The following is a 14,165-nucleotide window of genomic DNA, read 5'->3' as shown; positions in this document are numbered from 1 at the left end:
ATGGCCAGGTGGGGCAGCAATGTTGCTCCACGTTGGGGATGCTGCGGCGGCAGCGACGCTGCACATGCTCGCTCCTGATCCGTGCATGCATTCTACCACCACACGCGCGTGTGTGCACACAGTAAAAGGCACACACACACACACACACACACGCCCACATGCTGTGCCTGCGCAGGAACCGGCTGCTGGCGCTGAGCGCAACCCGCCGCTCCAAAGCCAAGGTACTTGACAGCGAGCCGCTGGAGCTGCGCGGCACCAGCCGCAACATCCTGTAGGCGCTCAGCCTGGACCCAGCGGCCATGGAGGAGGCGGCGGCCGAGGTGCTGAAGCGCGAGCCGTGGGAGCTGCGCGGCACCAGCCGCCGCATCCTCAGCATGCTCACTGCCGACTCGGCGGGGATGGAGGAGGCAACCTCACCACTGATGAGCAGCCGCAGCACCCGCCGCAGCGGCCTGCCGCCACACCTCTACTGCCTCCTGGCAGACCGGCCGTGAGCGAGGGAGGGGGGCGGGCAATTACGTCTTGGGGAGTGGGCGTGGAGGGTACAGGACAGCAAGTGAGGAGCGGTCAGCGAAATATAATGCTCGAGTTCCTTTCTTTTTCTTTACACTGCTACATGTATTTAAGATTGGATGGCTTGTTTTTCTTCATGCAATTCTTCTTATCTTAATGGCAAAACCAAATGTAGCAGACACATAAAGCGGAGCTGAGCGGGAGCACAAATGAGCGCTTGCGCTTTGGGAAGGAGAATGGCTCCAGGCAGGAATGTGGAATGAATTGGTGTTGCAATGACTAAACAAGAACTTACGCGCAGCCGGCAGTCAATCTTCCCTGGCTTCATCAGACAATAAACTCAACTCTTCCCTCAGCAGGCGTCGGGACAAGAGTGGCGCAAGCCCCGGCGCTGGTGTGCCGCCAACGTCCTGCAACGCATGCGGGGCTGGTGAGTAAAGCATGGGCATGCAGCCTGCTTATACACTCATCCGCCAGAGTCAATCAGCAGGAACCCAAATGGTCAAGTCGAGGCACAGGCAGCTCTCCACATACAGCTCCATGTCACCTGGGAGGGACTGGCTTCTCCAGGGGGGGCAGTGTTCAGCGTAAGGCCGCACAGCTCAAGCACTCTTCCCAGGCCTGCCACCAGGCCCGTATCGTCGGAGACTAGCGATTCCAGCGTGGCAAGGCAGCCAGGCCCAAGCTCCGCCAGCGCCGAGCAGCATGTGAGGCGCTCTGTGGAGTTGTCTGCACAGATGGCCAGCGCACCCTCCAGCTCGCCCGTGCACTCCTCATCTGCTGGGCCTGCTGAGGGGCGATACGGGCCCACGCCGATGTCCAGCCTGCTGTGGGTATTGACATCCACCGCCAGGTCGCAAATCCACAGCGTCTGGTTGCTGCAGCAGGTGCGGCGGAGGGCGGGGGACGGGTGAGCGGGGGAGCACGCCTCATGGCTGCCTGCCGCCTCCAGCAGACCACAGCGTGCACGACCATGGGTCTGAGCACCAGGCACTGGCAGCGCTTGCAGGCTCCCGCTCACAAGGCATCAAAGAGGTCGGCATACTCGTAGCCGGAGTTGTCTGCCATGTTGGTTCCAATGTAGCCCAGGCAGTCGGGGCCGAATCCTGCCAACGTCTCGCAGCAGGGCCCGACCTCGGCGCTGGAGCAGGAGGTGTTGAGCGCGGTGTCAAACCCTGCCAGGCACTCCTGTTGCCGCTCTGCCAGAAGCTCTGCCAGCTCGGAGATGGTGAGCCCTGCATAGGAAAGGGCAAGGGCGAGTGGAACGGCAAGGCGAGATAAAGTGGGCAGGCACCCTGGGACCAGGCAGCCACCACTGAAGCAGTTCCTGATGAAAACCGAGCTCCCGGGTCAGCTGGTGCCCTGTGCAGCATTGGTGAGGCCAATGCTGCGCAACCATGGCAGCCGCAAGCCAGCTTACCTTCCAGGGATCCAATGGTGCTGTTGTCGGCAGCAGAGGGAGCGAAGGCAGGTGCAGGCGTAGGAGCAGGTATGGGGGCGCTGGGGGATGGCGAGGGGCTGCTGTCCTCTGGCGGTGACGAGGGGCTGCTATCCTCAGCAACGACCAAGCTGGCTTTGCTAACGTCGATATCGCAGTTCTTGATCACATGATCGCTGCAGCGCAGAGCAGCGGGACTTCACATCCCTCCTGCACTGTGCCCAACAGCAGTGGTATGTACCAGCATGCGCAAAACAGCAGCACCGGCATTCAGCACAGCAGCGGCAGCCGGCCAAGGGCCATGCCGCAAGTCCAGCGCTCACACAATCTTGGCGCCGCTCTCGCTCTGCATGGCTGCCCAGCAGTCTTCGCCTGCTCTGGGCAAGGCCTCGCAGCAAGAGCCGCCTTTGGACAGGTCGATGTCGCCATCCGCGCTCATGGGGCAGTCGTTGCCCAAAGCATCTTTTATGTCATCTTCGCATGGGCCAGCTGCACACCCAGGCAGGTGGGGAGATGGGGATGGAGAGGAGAAGGGGGTTCCGGGACTGCACGGCCGGCAGATGGCCTGAAGGAGAGGCAGCAACATGAGAAAAACAACAGTAGCAGAATGATCCTACATTTGGCGGCATCCAGAAGATCCAAGACATCTTCAGATGAGGCCACTGCCTGCGAACAGTGGGCCAAGCAGTTGACAGAAGAGACAGGTTGGGTTGTGCTTGCGCAGCCCGCAACGCCAGGGGACGCGAGGGCGGCGTGGCGGGTGGGGCGGCGTGGCGGGTGGGAGAGTGGGTGTGGATGGTGCGCGTGCGGGCATGCCCATGGCGGGTGCCAGGATGCAGGTGGTAGCTTCACTGCACGTCAGCAACCCGTGCAGTGCCCGGTCATCCCTTTCTGACCACTGGCATGGAGCGATGACCCTGTCAGCGTTGGGGTTCTAGCCCCGACCGGCTCACCTGCTTCAAATCGCGGCTATGCACGCCGATTGGTTGGGAAGCCAGCAGCAGGGCTCCCAGCAGCAAAAAGAGTGCACCACAGGGCATGGCGTTCTCCCAGAGCGAGGAACTGGGATTCAACTTCAGCACTGCCTCCTCGCCTGATGCTTGATCTACGCCTCAAATGGGCTCGACAAGGACCACATGCAATTTGACAGGTGTACAGCTGCCGCCGCCAAGCGTGGAGGGTGGGGGCATGATCAGGCTATCTCTGCACAGTTCAATGCCCTCACTGGCCTTGTACGCCAATTATCACCCGCAAGGCCACAGGAAGGCAACCGTGCACGCCGCTGGTTTGAAGCACGGTGGAGGGGGCTTGTGCCAGTACCTACAGACGGACGAGCCCACGGCGCCGCCCACCGCCGCTAGTGCCGCCGCCCTGTTGCTCGCCGCCCACCTTCTGTCTCGCCGCCCAACGGCAACAGCGAGGACCGCCGCGCTACCCGACAATGATGCCAGCGGGGTTGGCTGCTGGCGGCGCCGCTGGCTTGTTGGCTGCCGCACCGGCGCACTGCGCTGCACCCTTGTTGGTGTTGGTGATGTCTCCTCCAAAGCCGGCAGATCCGGGGCGGGGCCCAGCAGCGGCGCTGTGGAACTGAGTCTCCAGGGAGGCCAGTGGGCCCGAGGCATCGGCCACAGCAGCAGCCGCAGCCAGCTTGCTGCCTGCGACTGCCGCCCACGCAGCCGAGGATCCGGCGGGGGTGGCCGCCAGGCGCCAGGGGCGGCTAGCAGTGGCGGGCGAGGGGTCTCCCAGCACTGCACAGGCAAGGCAGCAGTGTTGCGGAGGATAGCGGCGCATGAAGCTGGGAAGAGGGCACGCCAGGTGTGCATGCAGTTGTTGGAAGCTGGGATGGGGCCCGGTAGTCGTCAGCCAACAGCGGCACATGAACCTACCTGACTCTGCATCGAAAAAGCGCTGGCCGGCAGGGGTCAAAGCCACGGCACCCATCCGGCCAGCCACCAGCGGGGACCCGCCCATCAGCAGTTGCTTCAGGCACAGCAGCTCCGCCTCAAGCTGCAACAGGCAGGCAGGCCGGCAGGCAACGATCAGCAAGGTATGTATACTGTCCTCATTAACACCACCACACCCAGCAGCCAGCTTTGATGCTTTGGGCCAAGGTGTGGGCCCAGCACCAGACAAGCGGCCGCTGCCAAGGGCGCGCTGCTGCTTGCCTGGTGAATGCGTGCGGCCTGATGCTGCACCACACCCTCCAGCCGGATGTGCTGGCGGTGAAGCATGTGAGCCTCTGGCGGGGCGGCTGCTGTGGTCCACTGCCCTTCCTCATCTTCACCCTCCGACTCGCAGTCTTTGTACAGAGTGCGGTCAGTGAGCGGGAAGGAGGCTGCAACGCAGGGTAGGCGGGCGAGTGCACATGAGCGCAGGGCGTCGCTGTCAAAGCTCACTTGGGAAATGCAACAGGACCATGGCTGTAAACTTGAATGTGCCCATCATGCGATGAGCCAACAAAGACAGCCGCATTGCGCACCTATGTCGGAAGATGCAGGCGCATCGGTGTGGCGCACCATGCCCAGCGGCAGCGAGGGCACGGGCGACGCCGTCCAGGGCAGACCGCCGATTGGCGGCGGCAGCGGCGACGGCAGCACCTGGGGACTGCGCCCCGCCACCGCCGCCGCTACCGCCAGCGCACTACCCCGCATCTCCCCCACCGTGTCAGCCAGTACACTGTGCTCCTGCAATGGCAGGTGGAAGGCAGAACGCATTTAGCAGGGTAGGACAGCGCCAAAGCCGGCACCAACTGCAAGCTCACTCCAGCACCATTATGAGCTGCTAAAGCCATGCTGGCTGGCTGGGCACAGTGCTTGCCTGGCGGAAGGCAGTCAGGCCATCCTGCAGGCCCTCCAGTGCCTGCTGCAGGTGCGCCAGCGCTTCGCTGTTGCCCGCAGCCGCCTCTCCCTGCTGCCGCTGCACCGCCGCCAAGCGCTCCTCCACAGGGCGCACCGCCTCCTGGCATAACACCGCAGCGGCGGCGCTGGTGATGCCCTGCAGGGACCAAGCAGGAGCAGCAGATGAGCAGGGGCCAGCAGAGAGCTGGCGATCTGGTCCAGCCGCCAGTGGCAAACAGCAGCAGAGCAAAGCAAATGTGCACCGCCCCAAAGACCCAGGCACGCACCCCACCGCCTCCCACCTGAGCCGCCTCCTGCTGCGCCTGCTGCACAGCGTGGCGCAGCGCCGCCAGCGCGTCTGCTGCGCTGCTCTCCGCCGCCTGTACACTCGCCCGCGCCCCCTCCAACTCCTCCCGATGACCGTCTGTGGCGGCCTGAAGGCTGGACAGCAGCTCCCCCAGCTGCTTTGCCACCACCATGTGCTGAGCCTCCACAGCGCCCCGCAGCTTGGACACGGCCTCGGCCGGAGCGCGCTCCCCGACTGCAGCCTCCAGCGCTGAAATTTGGTTGTGCTGCGCCGCCATCGACACCTTTGCAGCCTTCAAGGCGCCCCCCAGCTCCGCCAGCTGCTCTGCCACCTCAGCCTGCCGCGCCTCGGTGGCCTGCTGCAGCTGCCGCACCGCCTCTGCGGTCGCCGCCCCGCTCAGCTGCTCCGCAGCCAGCGCTGCCCCGGCCTGCAGCGCAGCCAGCTGCTCCTGCTGAACCTCGGCCGCCGCCTTGAGCGCCGACGCTTGCTCAGCTGCAGCCGCCCGCCCCGCCTCGAGGGCGTCGTGCAGCTGAGCAGCCGTCGCGTGCAGGTCTGCGGCCGTAGCCGACGATGCCAGGCGCTCTGTGGCGTGGGATAGCCCGGCCTCAACCGCAGCCAGCCTGCCTTCGTATTCAGGAACAGCCTCCAGGCCTTCCTGCAGCTCGGTGCACTGCCCCAGCACAGCCGCACGGTGCTGCTCCAGGTCAGCCCGCAGCTCGGCGAGGCCCCCTTCCACCGCCGCAGCCAGCTGCTGCGTGCTCACACGCGCCTGCTCGCACTCTTGCTGCACCTCGGCAAGCGCAGCTGCTGGCACCACCGCGCCGACGCTAGCAAGTGCACCAGAGTCTGCTTCCAAGGCTGCCAGGCGCCGTGCTGCCAGCTGCGCGTCGTCCTGAGCAGCGGCCAGCCGATCCTCCACGCCGCCGCGTGCCTGCTCTGCCTGCTGCTGTGCAGCCGCCACCTGCTCCACCAAAGCCGCCACCTGGCCGCCAAAAGTGCCGCGAAGCTCCTCCACCCCCGCTGCCGCCTGCTGTGCGACCAAGCGAAGCTGCTCCACGTCGGCAACTGCGACAGGCGCCAGTGCCGCGCTGGCCGCCTGCGCTTCCTCGAGTGCCGCCACCTGTGCTGCCAGCTCAGCCAGACGCTCATCAGCCGCCTCGCGCACCTGCTCCAGCGCCTCTGCCGCGGCAGTGCGCCCCTCTGCCGCGGCCTGGCCCGCTTTCACTGCCGCCAGCTCGACACCCAGAGCCGCCAGGCGCTCTGCCAGCGCAGCACGCTGCGCCTCGCCCTCCTCGTGCAGCTGCTCCACATCCTTGCGTGGCACCAGCAGGGCCATCGCCAGCTTCATTTCTGCGCGAGCCGCCGCAACCGTCTCCACCACAACAGACCGAAGCGGACCGTCATCGTACGTAGCTGGCGGGGCAGCCGCAAGCGCCTCCTCCAGGGCTGCCAGGCGCTCAGCCGCATGCGCCTGCTGCTCCTCCACGGCCGCCTCCAGGGCAGCGTGACGTGACAGCGTGCTCTGGCACAGCTCAGCCAGGCCGTCTGCGGCCTGGGTCGCCGCCTGCCCCACAGCTGCTGCCTGCTGCTCTGCCATCGCCTGCAGCTGCGCCTGCACCTCGTCCTTCAGCTGGTCTAACTCCTCTGTCCGGAGGGCAGCCAGGGCCTCCTGTGTCTGTTGCAAGGCAGCCTCCGCCGCGGCCACCCGGGCCTGCAGAGCGCCGTCGTCATAAGGTGCAGGCAGAGCGGCCAGCTGTGCTGCCACAGCTGCGGTGTGCTCTGCCTGCGCCGCCGAGAGCTGCCCCACCGCCTCCTGCAGGGCAGATGCCGAGCTCTGACGCAGCGTCTCCACGGCAGAAGCGGGCGCCAGCTGGCTGACAGCGGCCGCCTGCTCGCCAGCAGCAGCCTCCAGCTTTGCCACCATGCCCTCCAGCCGCGCGGCACGGTCTGGCAGGTCTGCCGCATCCAGCGCCTGCACCTGTGCCGCCACCTCCCCCTGCTGCTCCTCCACCGCTGCCAGGCTGGCACCTAGCCGCTCCGCCTGCTGCATCGCCGCGGCGGCCGCCGCCTGCACGGTCGTGAGAGCCGCCACGCGCTCCTGCAGCTGCGCCAGCTGCTGCCCCACATCCGCCCCGTCCAGGGCTTGCTCCATGGCATCCAGGCTGAGCTGCAGGGTGCGCATCTGCTGCTCCAGCGCAGCCACCCCCTCTGCGGCGCCCGCCGCCTGCCGCTGCGTGCTCATGAAGCTGGCAGTGTTGGCGGCCAATTCGCCCTGCAGCGCCTTGATGCTCGCGCCCACCGCCTTCATCGAAGATGCCACGGCGTCCGCCTCGCCGCCCGCCTGCACAAGGGCCAGAAGGCAGAGGCAGGGCGTGGGTGGCGGGCCCGGTCCCGACGAGCAATGCGTCCTGTCAAGCACCCAATGCGCCCCACCCCAGCAGGCAAGCCAGCCCAGCCCCGCACCTTGTTCGCCGCCTCTGTTGCAAGCGCCACCTGCTGCTTGAGCTCCTGCACACCCTGCTCCTGCTGCGCCGCCACGCTGGCGCTGCCGTCGGCCTCCAACCTGGCCAGCTTTGCCTCTAGAAGCTGCACCGCATCCATCAGCAGGCTGATCTCCTGCTGAGCCGCAGCCTGCTGGCTGCCGCCATCCACCCGCTCCTGCAGCCGCACCAAAGCCTCCTGCATCTCGCTGCACCGCTGCTCCAGCCGGACGGCAGTGTTGGATGGCACAGCGTCGCCCTGTGGCTGCCCATCCAGCCGAGCCCTGCAAACGTGGCAGCATGGGGAGGGCATCGCAGGCGACTGGTTCAGGGCAGGCTGCGGCTACGGCCACCTGGTCCTCATGGCCAACATGGCCGTAGGGCGCATGCATACAACAGGACCGCGCTGTGCCACCCGTCTAGCATCGTCGGGGTCTAGCCTGCAGCCTCCTACCCCAAGCCTGCCCACAGCTCACTTCAGGCCCTCGACGTCCCCCCGCAGCAGCTCCAACACCATTGCCATCTGCTGGCTGGCCAAATCCAGCGTGGCGCGGTACTGCGCCAGCTCAGCGCCCGCCTCTGCCACGGACGCCAGCTCTGCCCGATGCGCCTCCTGGGCACGCTCCAGCTCCTGGAACCTGTAGGGCGGCAAGGAGATCAGCCAGGGTGGGGCTGGCAGCAGGGTTGGTAATGGGGTGGGGGGTGCAAGGAGGGGAGTGGCAAGCTTGGAAGCAAGATGCGTTCTTGTCCCACCTGCGCTCCATCTCGCCATCGCTGAGGCTCAGCCTAGTGCGGCCGGCAGGGGTCTCAGGAGGCACCTCCTGGATCCGCACCTGCAGCAAAAGCGGGAGCTGGTGTGAGAGCGAGGGGAGGCTTGCGACGGCACCACAGACCACAGCTGGCACATTCAAGACCGGCCAGCTCACCAAGGCCCTGCTATTTGAGGTGGGCGATGGGGGGGCCGAGTCTGCACGGTTCTGGCTGTTGCGGTGAAGAGACATGGCAATCTGCTGCATTGCCTCTGGGTCCTCGACGAGCGCGGGGTTGCCTGCGGCGGGGCAGCAAGGGTCGCTTCGTCAGAGAATACATAGTGCGCAAGTGCGACATGCATAATGTGTGTGGGGTGCCTGGTGGTAAGGTTCCCTACCAGCTAGTACCTGACAGGTCGAGGGACAGCAGCGTAAAGTTGTGAGTCCTCAACGCATTGGCCAGATAGTTGGCGCCCACACCGCCAATCTCATTGTCCCGCAGGTCGAGCGTGCGCAAAGCAACGTTGAAGGCGACCCCGCGGCTGAGTTCATTCGCCGCGTCGTTGTCCAGGCGGCAACCGCGCAGCTTCAGGCTGCGCAGCCACTGATTCTCTTGCAGCAGCGGGGTCAGCTCCTTGAGCTGTCGATGGCTGAGCGGCAGACTGAAGACCAGGGCACGGCTGTCGGGCGGCGGCACCTCGCCCTTGAGGACTGCCAGCAGGTCGACAAACGTCAAAGGCGCCATTTGTAGAGGGATGGCTGCACAGTGGGTGGGATGGAGAGGCACTGGTGCTAGGCAGTAGGCGTGTGCGTGTGTGCCGGCGGCGGCGGCGTGCGGCGGCACAAACCATAAGCAGGGTTGCCGCCCGCAAGGGAGGTAGCTGCGGGCGTGCCAGCGACCCTCAGGAGGGATTGGTTACCTGCCGAACGGGGCTGCCCAATTTCGAAAACTGAATGACGCAGCAGACGGCCACTGCACGAGATATGAGCCCTGCAGGGTCCACAGGCAGCACTCCAGGGTATCGTATAACCACATCTCCTTTCTGATGCTGGGGTGGTCGGATGGCGCCTGACAGGTTGGACACCGCTGGCGCAGGGGAGGCCTCTTCCACAGAGCCTCCTGATCGCCCCCAACCCCGTCTTTCGGCCAGGATGCATCACCGGTGACGATGCTGCCTGTGACGACCGGCATATCGCCGCCCAGGCGGGCCCGAGTGGGTTCCACCTCAAACCTGACGCGCCGCCTGGGGCGACAGGCGGGAACGCCAGCGGCGATCGTGAGTTCGTCGTCAGCTGCAGGAGCCGGTCGTGCAGGGACGCGTCTCACGGATCTGGGCTTTCGCTTAGAGCGAAAGCGCTGCCCTGATCGCAGGTCCTGGCCGCCCTCATCTTGATCGGAGGCATCAGCTTCCTTCTGCACAACCGCATCTCCGACGAGGAGGTGGGTGGGCTGACCTTGCCTGGCAGCCTCTGCTGCCTGGGGCCGCAGTATCAGGCTCTAACCACGAAATGAGTGGTGCAGGAAGGCCACGGGCTGCACGTGGTGTCCAGTAAGCGGCGCAGCCTGGCGGACGACAGCGGTGGGTCGGGTAGCGGCGTAGCGGAGCGCATACAGCTGCTTGCAGAGGGAGCCGAGCTGGAGAATGACAGGGTAAGGCAGGGGATGCCTGCAGAGGCAGCTTGTGGGAGGGACGGATGCATGGTGGCAGTGATGCCCTGCAATGTTGAGGATGCGCAGGAGACGGCTTGCAGCAGGATGTGAGCAGCAGCTGCGTCAGCATACTGGCATGTTTGCTGCACAGCAAGCCTTTGTGTAGTAGCAATACGCCCGTTGCGCGCTTGCGAATGCAGATGGCGCAACTAGAAGATGAGCAGCAGCAGGAGGATTCAGATTCGGAGCTGTCTGGCACGCTCTTTGGTGCCAAGGAGGGTGTGAAGCTGGCCAATGGGCAGCAAGTGGCGGCGATGGCAGCCAAGACAGGCGCCCGCAACGCCGCCAACTCCCGCACCCGCAGTACGCAATTCCAGAAAGCATCCCCGTCCCGCTTTGCCAAAAAGCTGGAGGAGACACGGCATCGGGTGGGGCTGCAGGCGGCCAGTCGCCAGCGCTACAGCGCGATTGTTTCCAGCTTCCCGTCGCAGCCGGAACCCGCTGTGGAGGAGCTTAGCGAGGCTGAGGTGGCCAGGTGTGGGTGGGGAGGGGACAAGGCGGGGTTGGGTGGCAGGGGAATCGTGCTGAGATTAAGTGTTTGTTTAGGGCCATCGCTGCTGTTGGAGGGATTAGGCCGGCGGTCGGACGTCCCGGTGCGTGCATGGTGCCCCTGCGCCTGCATCCCACACGCCCTCAACTGGCTGCTGCAGGCGGCGGGAGGCCATCAAGGCGGCCATGCTGCACTCCTGGCGTGGCTATGAGAAGTATGCGTGGGGGCAGGACGAGCTGTGCCCCGTCAGCCAGCAGGGCAAGAACAGCTTTGGCGGGCTGGGGGCCACCATGATTGATGCCCTAGACACGCTGCACATGATGGGTGAGCAAGATGAGCTGAGCCGGCTCGCTGAGCTTCAATGGGACTGGTACGGCAGGGAAGCAGTAAGATCACGGGACGCAGCCAGGCAGGCGTCCCATCGCCTCTGGCTGCCTCGCTGCCACCGCCTGCAGGTTTTCACGAGGAGTATGGCCGGGCGGCTGAGTGGGTGCGCAGCGAGATGCCTCTCAATGCATCCTTTGATGCCTCCGTGTTTGAGACGATCATCCGGGTGGTGGGCGGCATGCTGGCAGCACATGACATGACCGGCGACAAAGTCATGCTGGAGAGGTGGGGGTAGACCTGGGAGGTGGTGTGTTTGCGCATGGCACCAGGTACAGATTTGGCATACATGGAGCACGGTGGTTTCCTGCGTTTCAGGGCGCAGCAAGTGGCGGACCGCATTTTACCTGCCTACAACACCACCACGAAGATCCCCCTGAACATCATCAACCTGGCCACCCAGCAGGCCAAGAACCCTACCTGGAACCAGCGGTGCGTGCAGGCTGGTCGAGTCTGGGAGAGCATCCGCACACGCTCGGACTTTGTTGCGGAAGCAACGGATGCATGGCTGAGAGGTGGTCAGGTTGATCTCCCCCACCTTTGGAGAGCTTATAACGTGTGCAATGGCTGTGCTGGCTCGTTGCATGTGCAGGGCATCCACGCTGGCAGAGTTTGGGACGCACCAGGTTGAGTTTTGGCGGCTGTCACAGAGCACTGGCAACGACACATACGCTGAGCTGGCGGAGGGCACGATCCGGCACCTGCACAAGGGCTGGCCGCAGCAGGTGGGCAGACCGCAGTTAGGACTGTAGACGAGTCGCGCATGCACAGCGGCAAACACCAGGGTTGGCTGGCTGGTTTTTGCAGCACGGCCTGCCAGCAACAGCTCACTCCCCTGCCACACCTCACCTGCTTGCGCACCCATCCATGTGCCTGCCTGCCGCAGGGCGTGATGCCGCTGTTCATCTCCCCCACCACCGGCAACTTCACGGCACGGCGCGTGTCTTTTGGCGCGCTGGGTGACTCATATTACGAGTACCTGCTGAAGATGTGGCTCATTAAGGGGCGGCAGGATGAAATGTACCGCAGCATGTGGGAGCGGGTTAGTGTTTACAGGCTTTGGGGGCGGCGCATGCACGCACTGTGGCCACCAACACTGCAAACACCTTGTCTCCTCTGCTGTTGGCAGGGGGCCTTGCTGATGCTGGCACTTCCTGGTGCTGCCCCTGCTGCAGGCGATGGATGAGATGATCAACAAGCTGGTGTTCACCTCGCGGGAGGGCCTCACATATGTGGCCGAGTTTGACCGGTGAGCCGGGCCCACAACCTTTACCGCTGACATGCAGCCGGTGCTTGGGCGAGTGCAGACCTGGCATTAGCCTCCTGCTTCTCCTTGCGTGAATTGGTGTGAGTCGTGCTGACCGGCCCTTGCCCCCTTGCTCTTATGCCGCAGGTCCATCATCAAGCACAAGTTTGACCACCTGGTGTGCTTCGTGCCGGGCATGCTGGCGCTGGGGGCGCACAGCGGTGCGGTGCAGGGGGCCAAGGCAGAGCGCTACATGCAGCTGGCTGCCGACCTCACCCACACCTGCTGGCAGATGTATCACCGCATGCCCTCAGGTCCGTGTGTGGGTGGGCGAGCGGGGTGCTGCTCCGGCGTTCCACCTGCAGCACGCCTTCTCTGACTCCCCTGATGCCTCTTGTCTGCCTACCTGCTCATCGCTTGCCAGCCTGCATGCGGCCGGTGTGCCGCCTGGGCATCATGTCTCACAAGCTCTGCTCCAATCTTTCCCGGCGCAGGTCTTTCGCCAGAGTATGTGACTTTTTCGGCTCAAGGCATGAAGGTGGGTAGCTGATGAAGGTGGATAGCTGATGAAAATGAAGCAGAAAGCGCTGCTTTGTTTTGCATTGGCCAGAGCAACCAACCAGGCGGGCGTCAGTCTGCCGGCAGCACGTGTCCCTGGACAGGCGCAAACAAAGCACGCGCCCTGCTTGCGCACGCCCTGGCCCTGCCTGCAGGTGGGCGCGGCCTACAACCTGCTGCGGCCCGAGGCGCTGGAGGCCATGTGGTACATGTGGCGGCTGACACACGACTGGAAGTACCGGGCCTGGGGCTGGCAGGTGTTCCAGGCCTTTGAAGCACACTGCAAGGTGGGCTTGGGCAAGCACGAAAGGGCTTGGTTGGGCGAACTCTAAAGTGTGGCTGAACGAGGCAATTGGGGGGGAGTCTAGTGCGGGGTAGTGTTGGTTGGGGCGGGCGTCTTGGTTTGCCAGTGCATGGACCAAGCCGGCTGCGCTCGTGCTGGCTCTGTGCCAAGCAGCCCGTACGCCCGCCTCGCCCTGTCTGCGCATGCAGGTTGAGGCGGGCTATTCTGGCATCAAGGATGTGCGGGCCGCCACGCCTGTGCCTGATGACACGCAGCAGAGCTTCTTCCTGGCAGAGACACTCAAGTATCTCTTCCTGCTGTTCAGGTGGGCAGGCTGGGCCGGCAGGTCGGCTCAGCGAGGGTGTTGCCCGTGGGGGTGGGGCAGGGGGATGATGCTGTGGCCGTGGTGTGGCACCCAACGTCTAGGAGCCCCTTACCTGCTTTCCGTCTGCCTCAATGCTCGTCGTTCTCTGCCCTTGTCCGGGTGTGCGCTCCGTGCTCTGCAGTGATGATAGTGCGTTCGACATGGATGAATGGGTGCTGAACACGGAGGCGCACCCGCTGCGCACCACGCAGCCCAAGCAGGAAGAGCAGCAGCATGAGCGGCAGCAGCAAGAGCGGAAGCGCTGGTGGTGGCCGCCGTCCCGCAGTAAAAGCGGCGGTGGCCTCATCAGCGGTAGCGATGGTAGCGGCAGCATAGCTCGATGAGCTTCCTGTTGCCCCGCTGCATCTTGGCTGGGTCTATTTTGCTGGTGCCTGGCTTGGCCTGGACATGTGATGACACGCACCTGGGACATGGCAGAGGAAGGCCAGCAAGGCCAGCATGGTGCTGCATGTCGCGCCCGGGCGGGCACCTGCTGGTGGTAGATACCCCTCCGCAGCGCCGCCCCCCTTACCAATCACGGTATGGAGCTCCTCACACGTCTCTGCTTACTGCTCCTAGCGACATCGGCAGGTGAGAACGTGGTCGCTGCAGAATGTTGCCGCGGCCTGCTTCGCCGCTGCCCTCACCCTAACTGGATAACTACGGCCCCAATTTCCGATGGTTGCCATGTATACGAAATCGGCTGGTTTTGGCAGAGGGTAGGACATCAGTCACTCACACCCAAGAACACCCCGGCGCCTGTGCTATCACCTCTTATTGTGGTCTTTGATCGCTGTAGGCGCAG

At 64.6% G+C, this 14,165-nt stretch overlaps 2 protein-coding genes across 2 annotated transcripts; one reads left to right on the top strand and one right to left on the bottom strand.

Moving 5' to 3' along the window:
• Positions 1–865: 865 nt before the first annotated feature.
• Positions 866–9,069, bottom strand: CHLNCDRAFT_49649 (hypothetical protein; the record flags this gene model as incomplete). The annotated part of the gene is made up of 16 exons (XM_005851844.1): positions 866–923; positions 1,113–1,391; positions 1,535–1,748; positions 1,934–1,953; positions 2,275–2,440; positions 3,448–3,699; positions 3,838–3,958; positions 4,147–4,286; positions 4,431–4,635; positions 4,760–4,945; positions 5,091–7,436; positions 7,559–7,859; positions 8,052–8,213; positions 8,329–8,408; positions 8,502–8,623; positions 8,733–9,069. The coding sequence occupies 16 exons, from the start codon at positions 9,067–9,069 to the stop codon at positions 866–868; spliced, it is 4,989 nt and encodes a 1,662-aa protein (XP_005851906.1).
• A 411-nt stretch (positions 9,070–9,480) lies between these two features.
• CHLNCDRAFT_33654 (hypothetical protein) lies at positions 9,481–13,788 on the top strand. The gene is made up of 15 exons (XM_005852176.1): positions 9,481–9,601; positions 9,697–9,765; positions 9,847–9,975; positions 10,176–10,510; positions 10,686–10,849; positions 10,981–11,137; positions 11,228–11,341; positions 11,502–11,634; positions 11,796–11,951; positions 12,085–12,158; positions 12,303–12,469; positions 12,650–12,693; positions 12,869–13,000; positions 13,206–13,321; positions 13,503–13,788. The coding sequence occupies exons 1-15, from the start codon at positions 9,494–9,496 to the stop codon at positions 13,702–13,704; spliced, it is 2,100 nt and encodes a 699-aa protein (XP_005852238.1). The 5' UTR covers positions 9,481–9,493; the 3' UTR covers positions 13,705–13,788.
• The last annotated feature ends 377 nt before the right edge of the window (positions 13,789–14,165 follow it).

This window comes from Chlorella variabilis (assembly GCF_000147415.1).
Source record: "Chlorella variabilis unplaced genomic scaffold CHLNCscaffold_1, whole genome shotgun sequence".
Taxonomy (NCBI): domain Eukaryota; kingdom Viridiplantae; phylum Chlorophyta; class Trebouxiophyceae; order Chlorellales; family Chlorellaceae; genus Chlorella; species Chlorella variabilis.
Note: the sequence above shows the minus strand (reverse complement) of the source record. Positions and strands in the feature narration are given on the sequence as shown.

What these genes read in the sequence shown, in the direction of transcription:
- CHLNCDRAFT_33654 (XM_005852176.1), top strand. Translation starts at nt 9,494, where the DNA reads ATGCTGCCTGTGACGACCGGCATATCGCCGCCCAGGCGGGCCCGAGTG. An exon ending in GACAAAGTCATGCTGGAGAG is followed by an intron (nt 11,138 to 11,227) that starts GTGGGGGTAGAC and finishes CCTGCGTTTCAG; the next exon opens with GGCGCAGCAAGTGGCGGACC. An exon ending in ACCGCAGCATGTGGGAGCGG is followed by an intron (nt 11,952 to 12,084) that starts GTTAGTGTTTAC and finishes CCCCTGCTGCAG; the next exon opens with GCGATGGATGAGATGATCAA.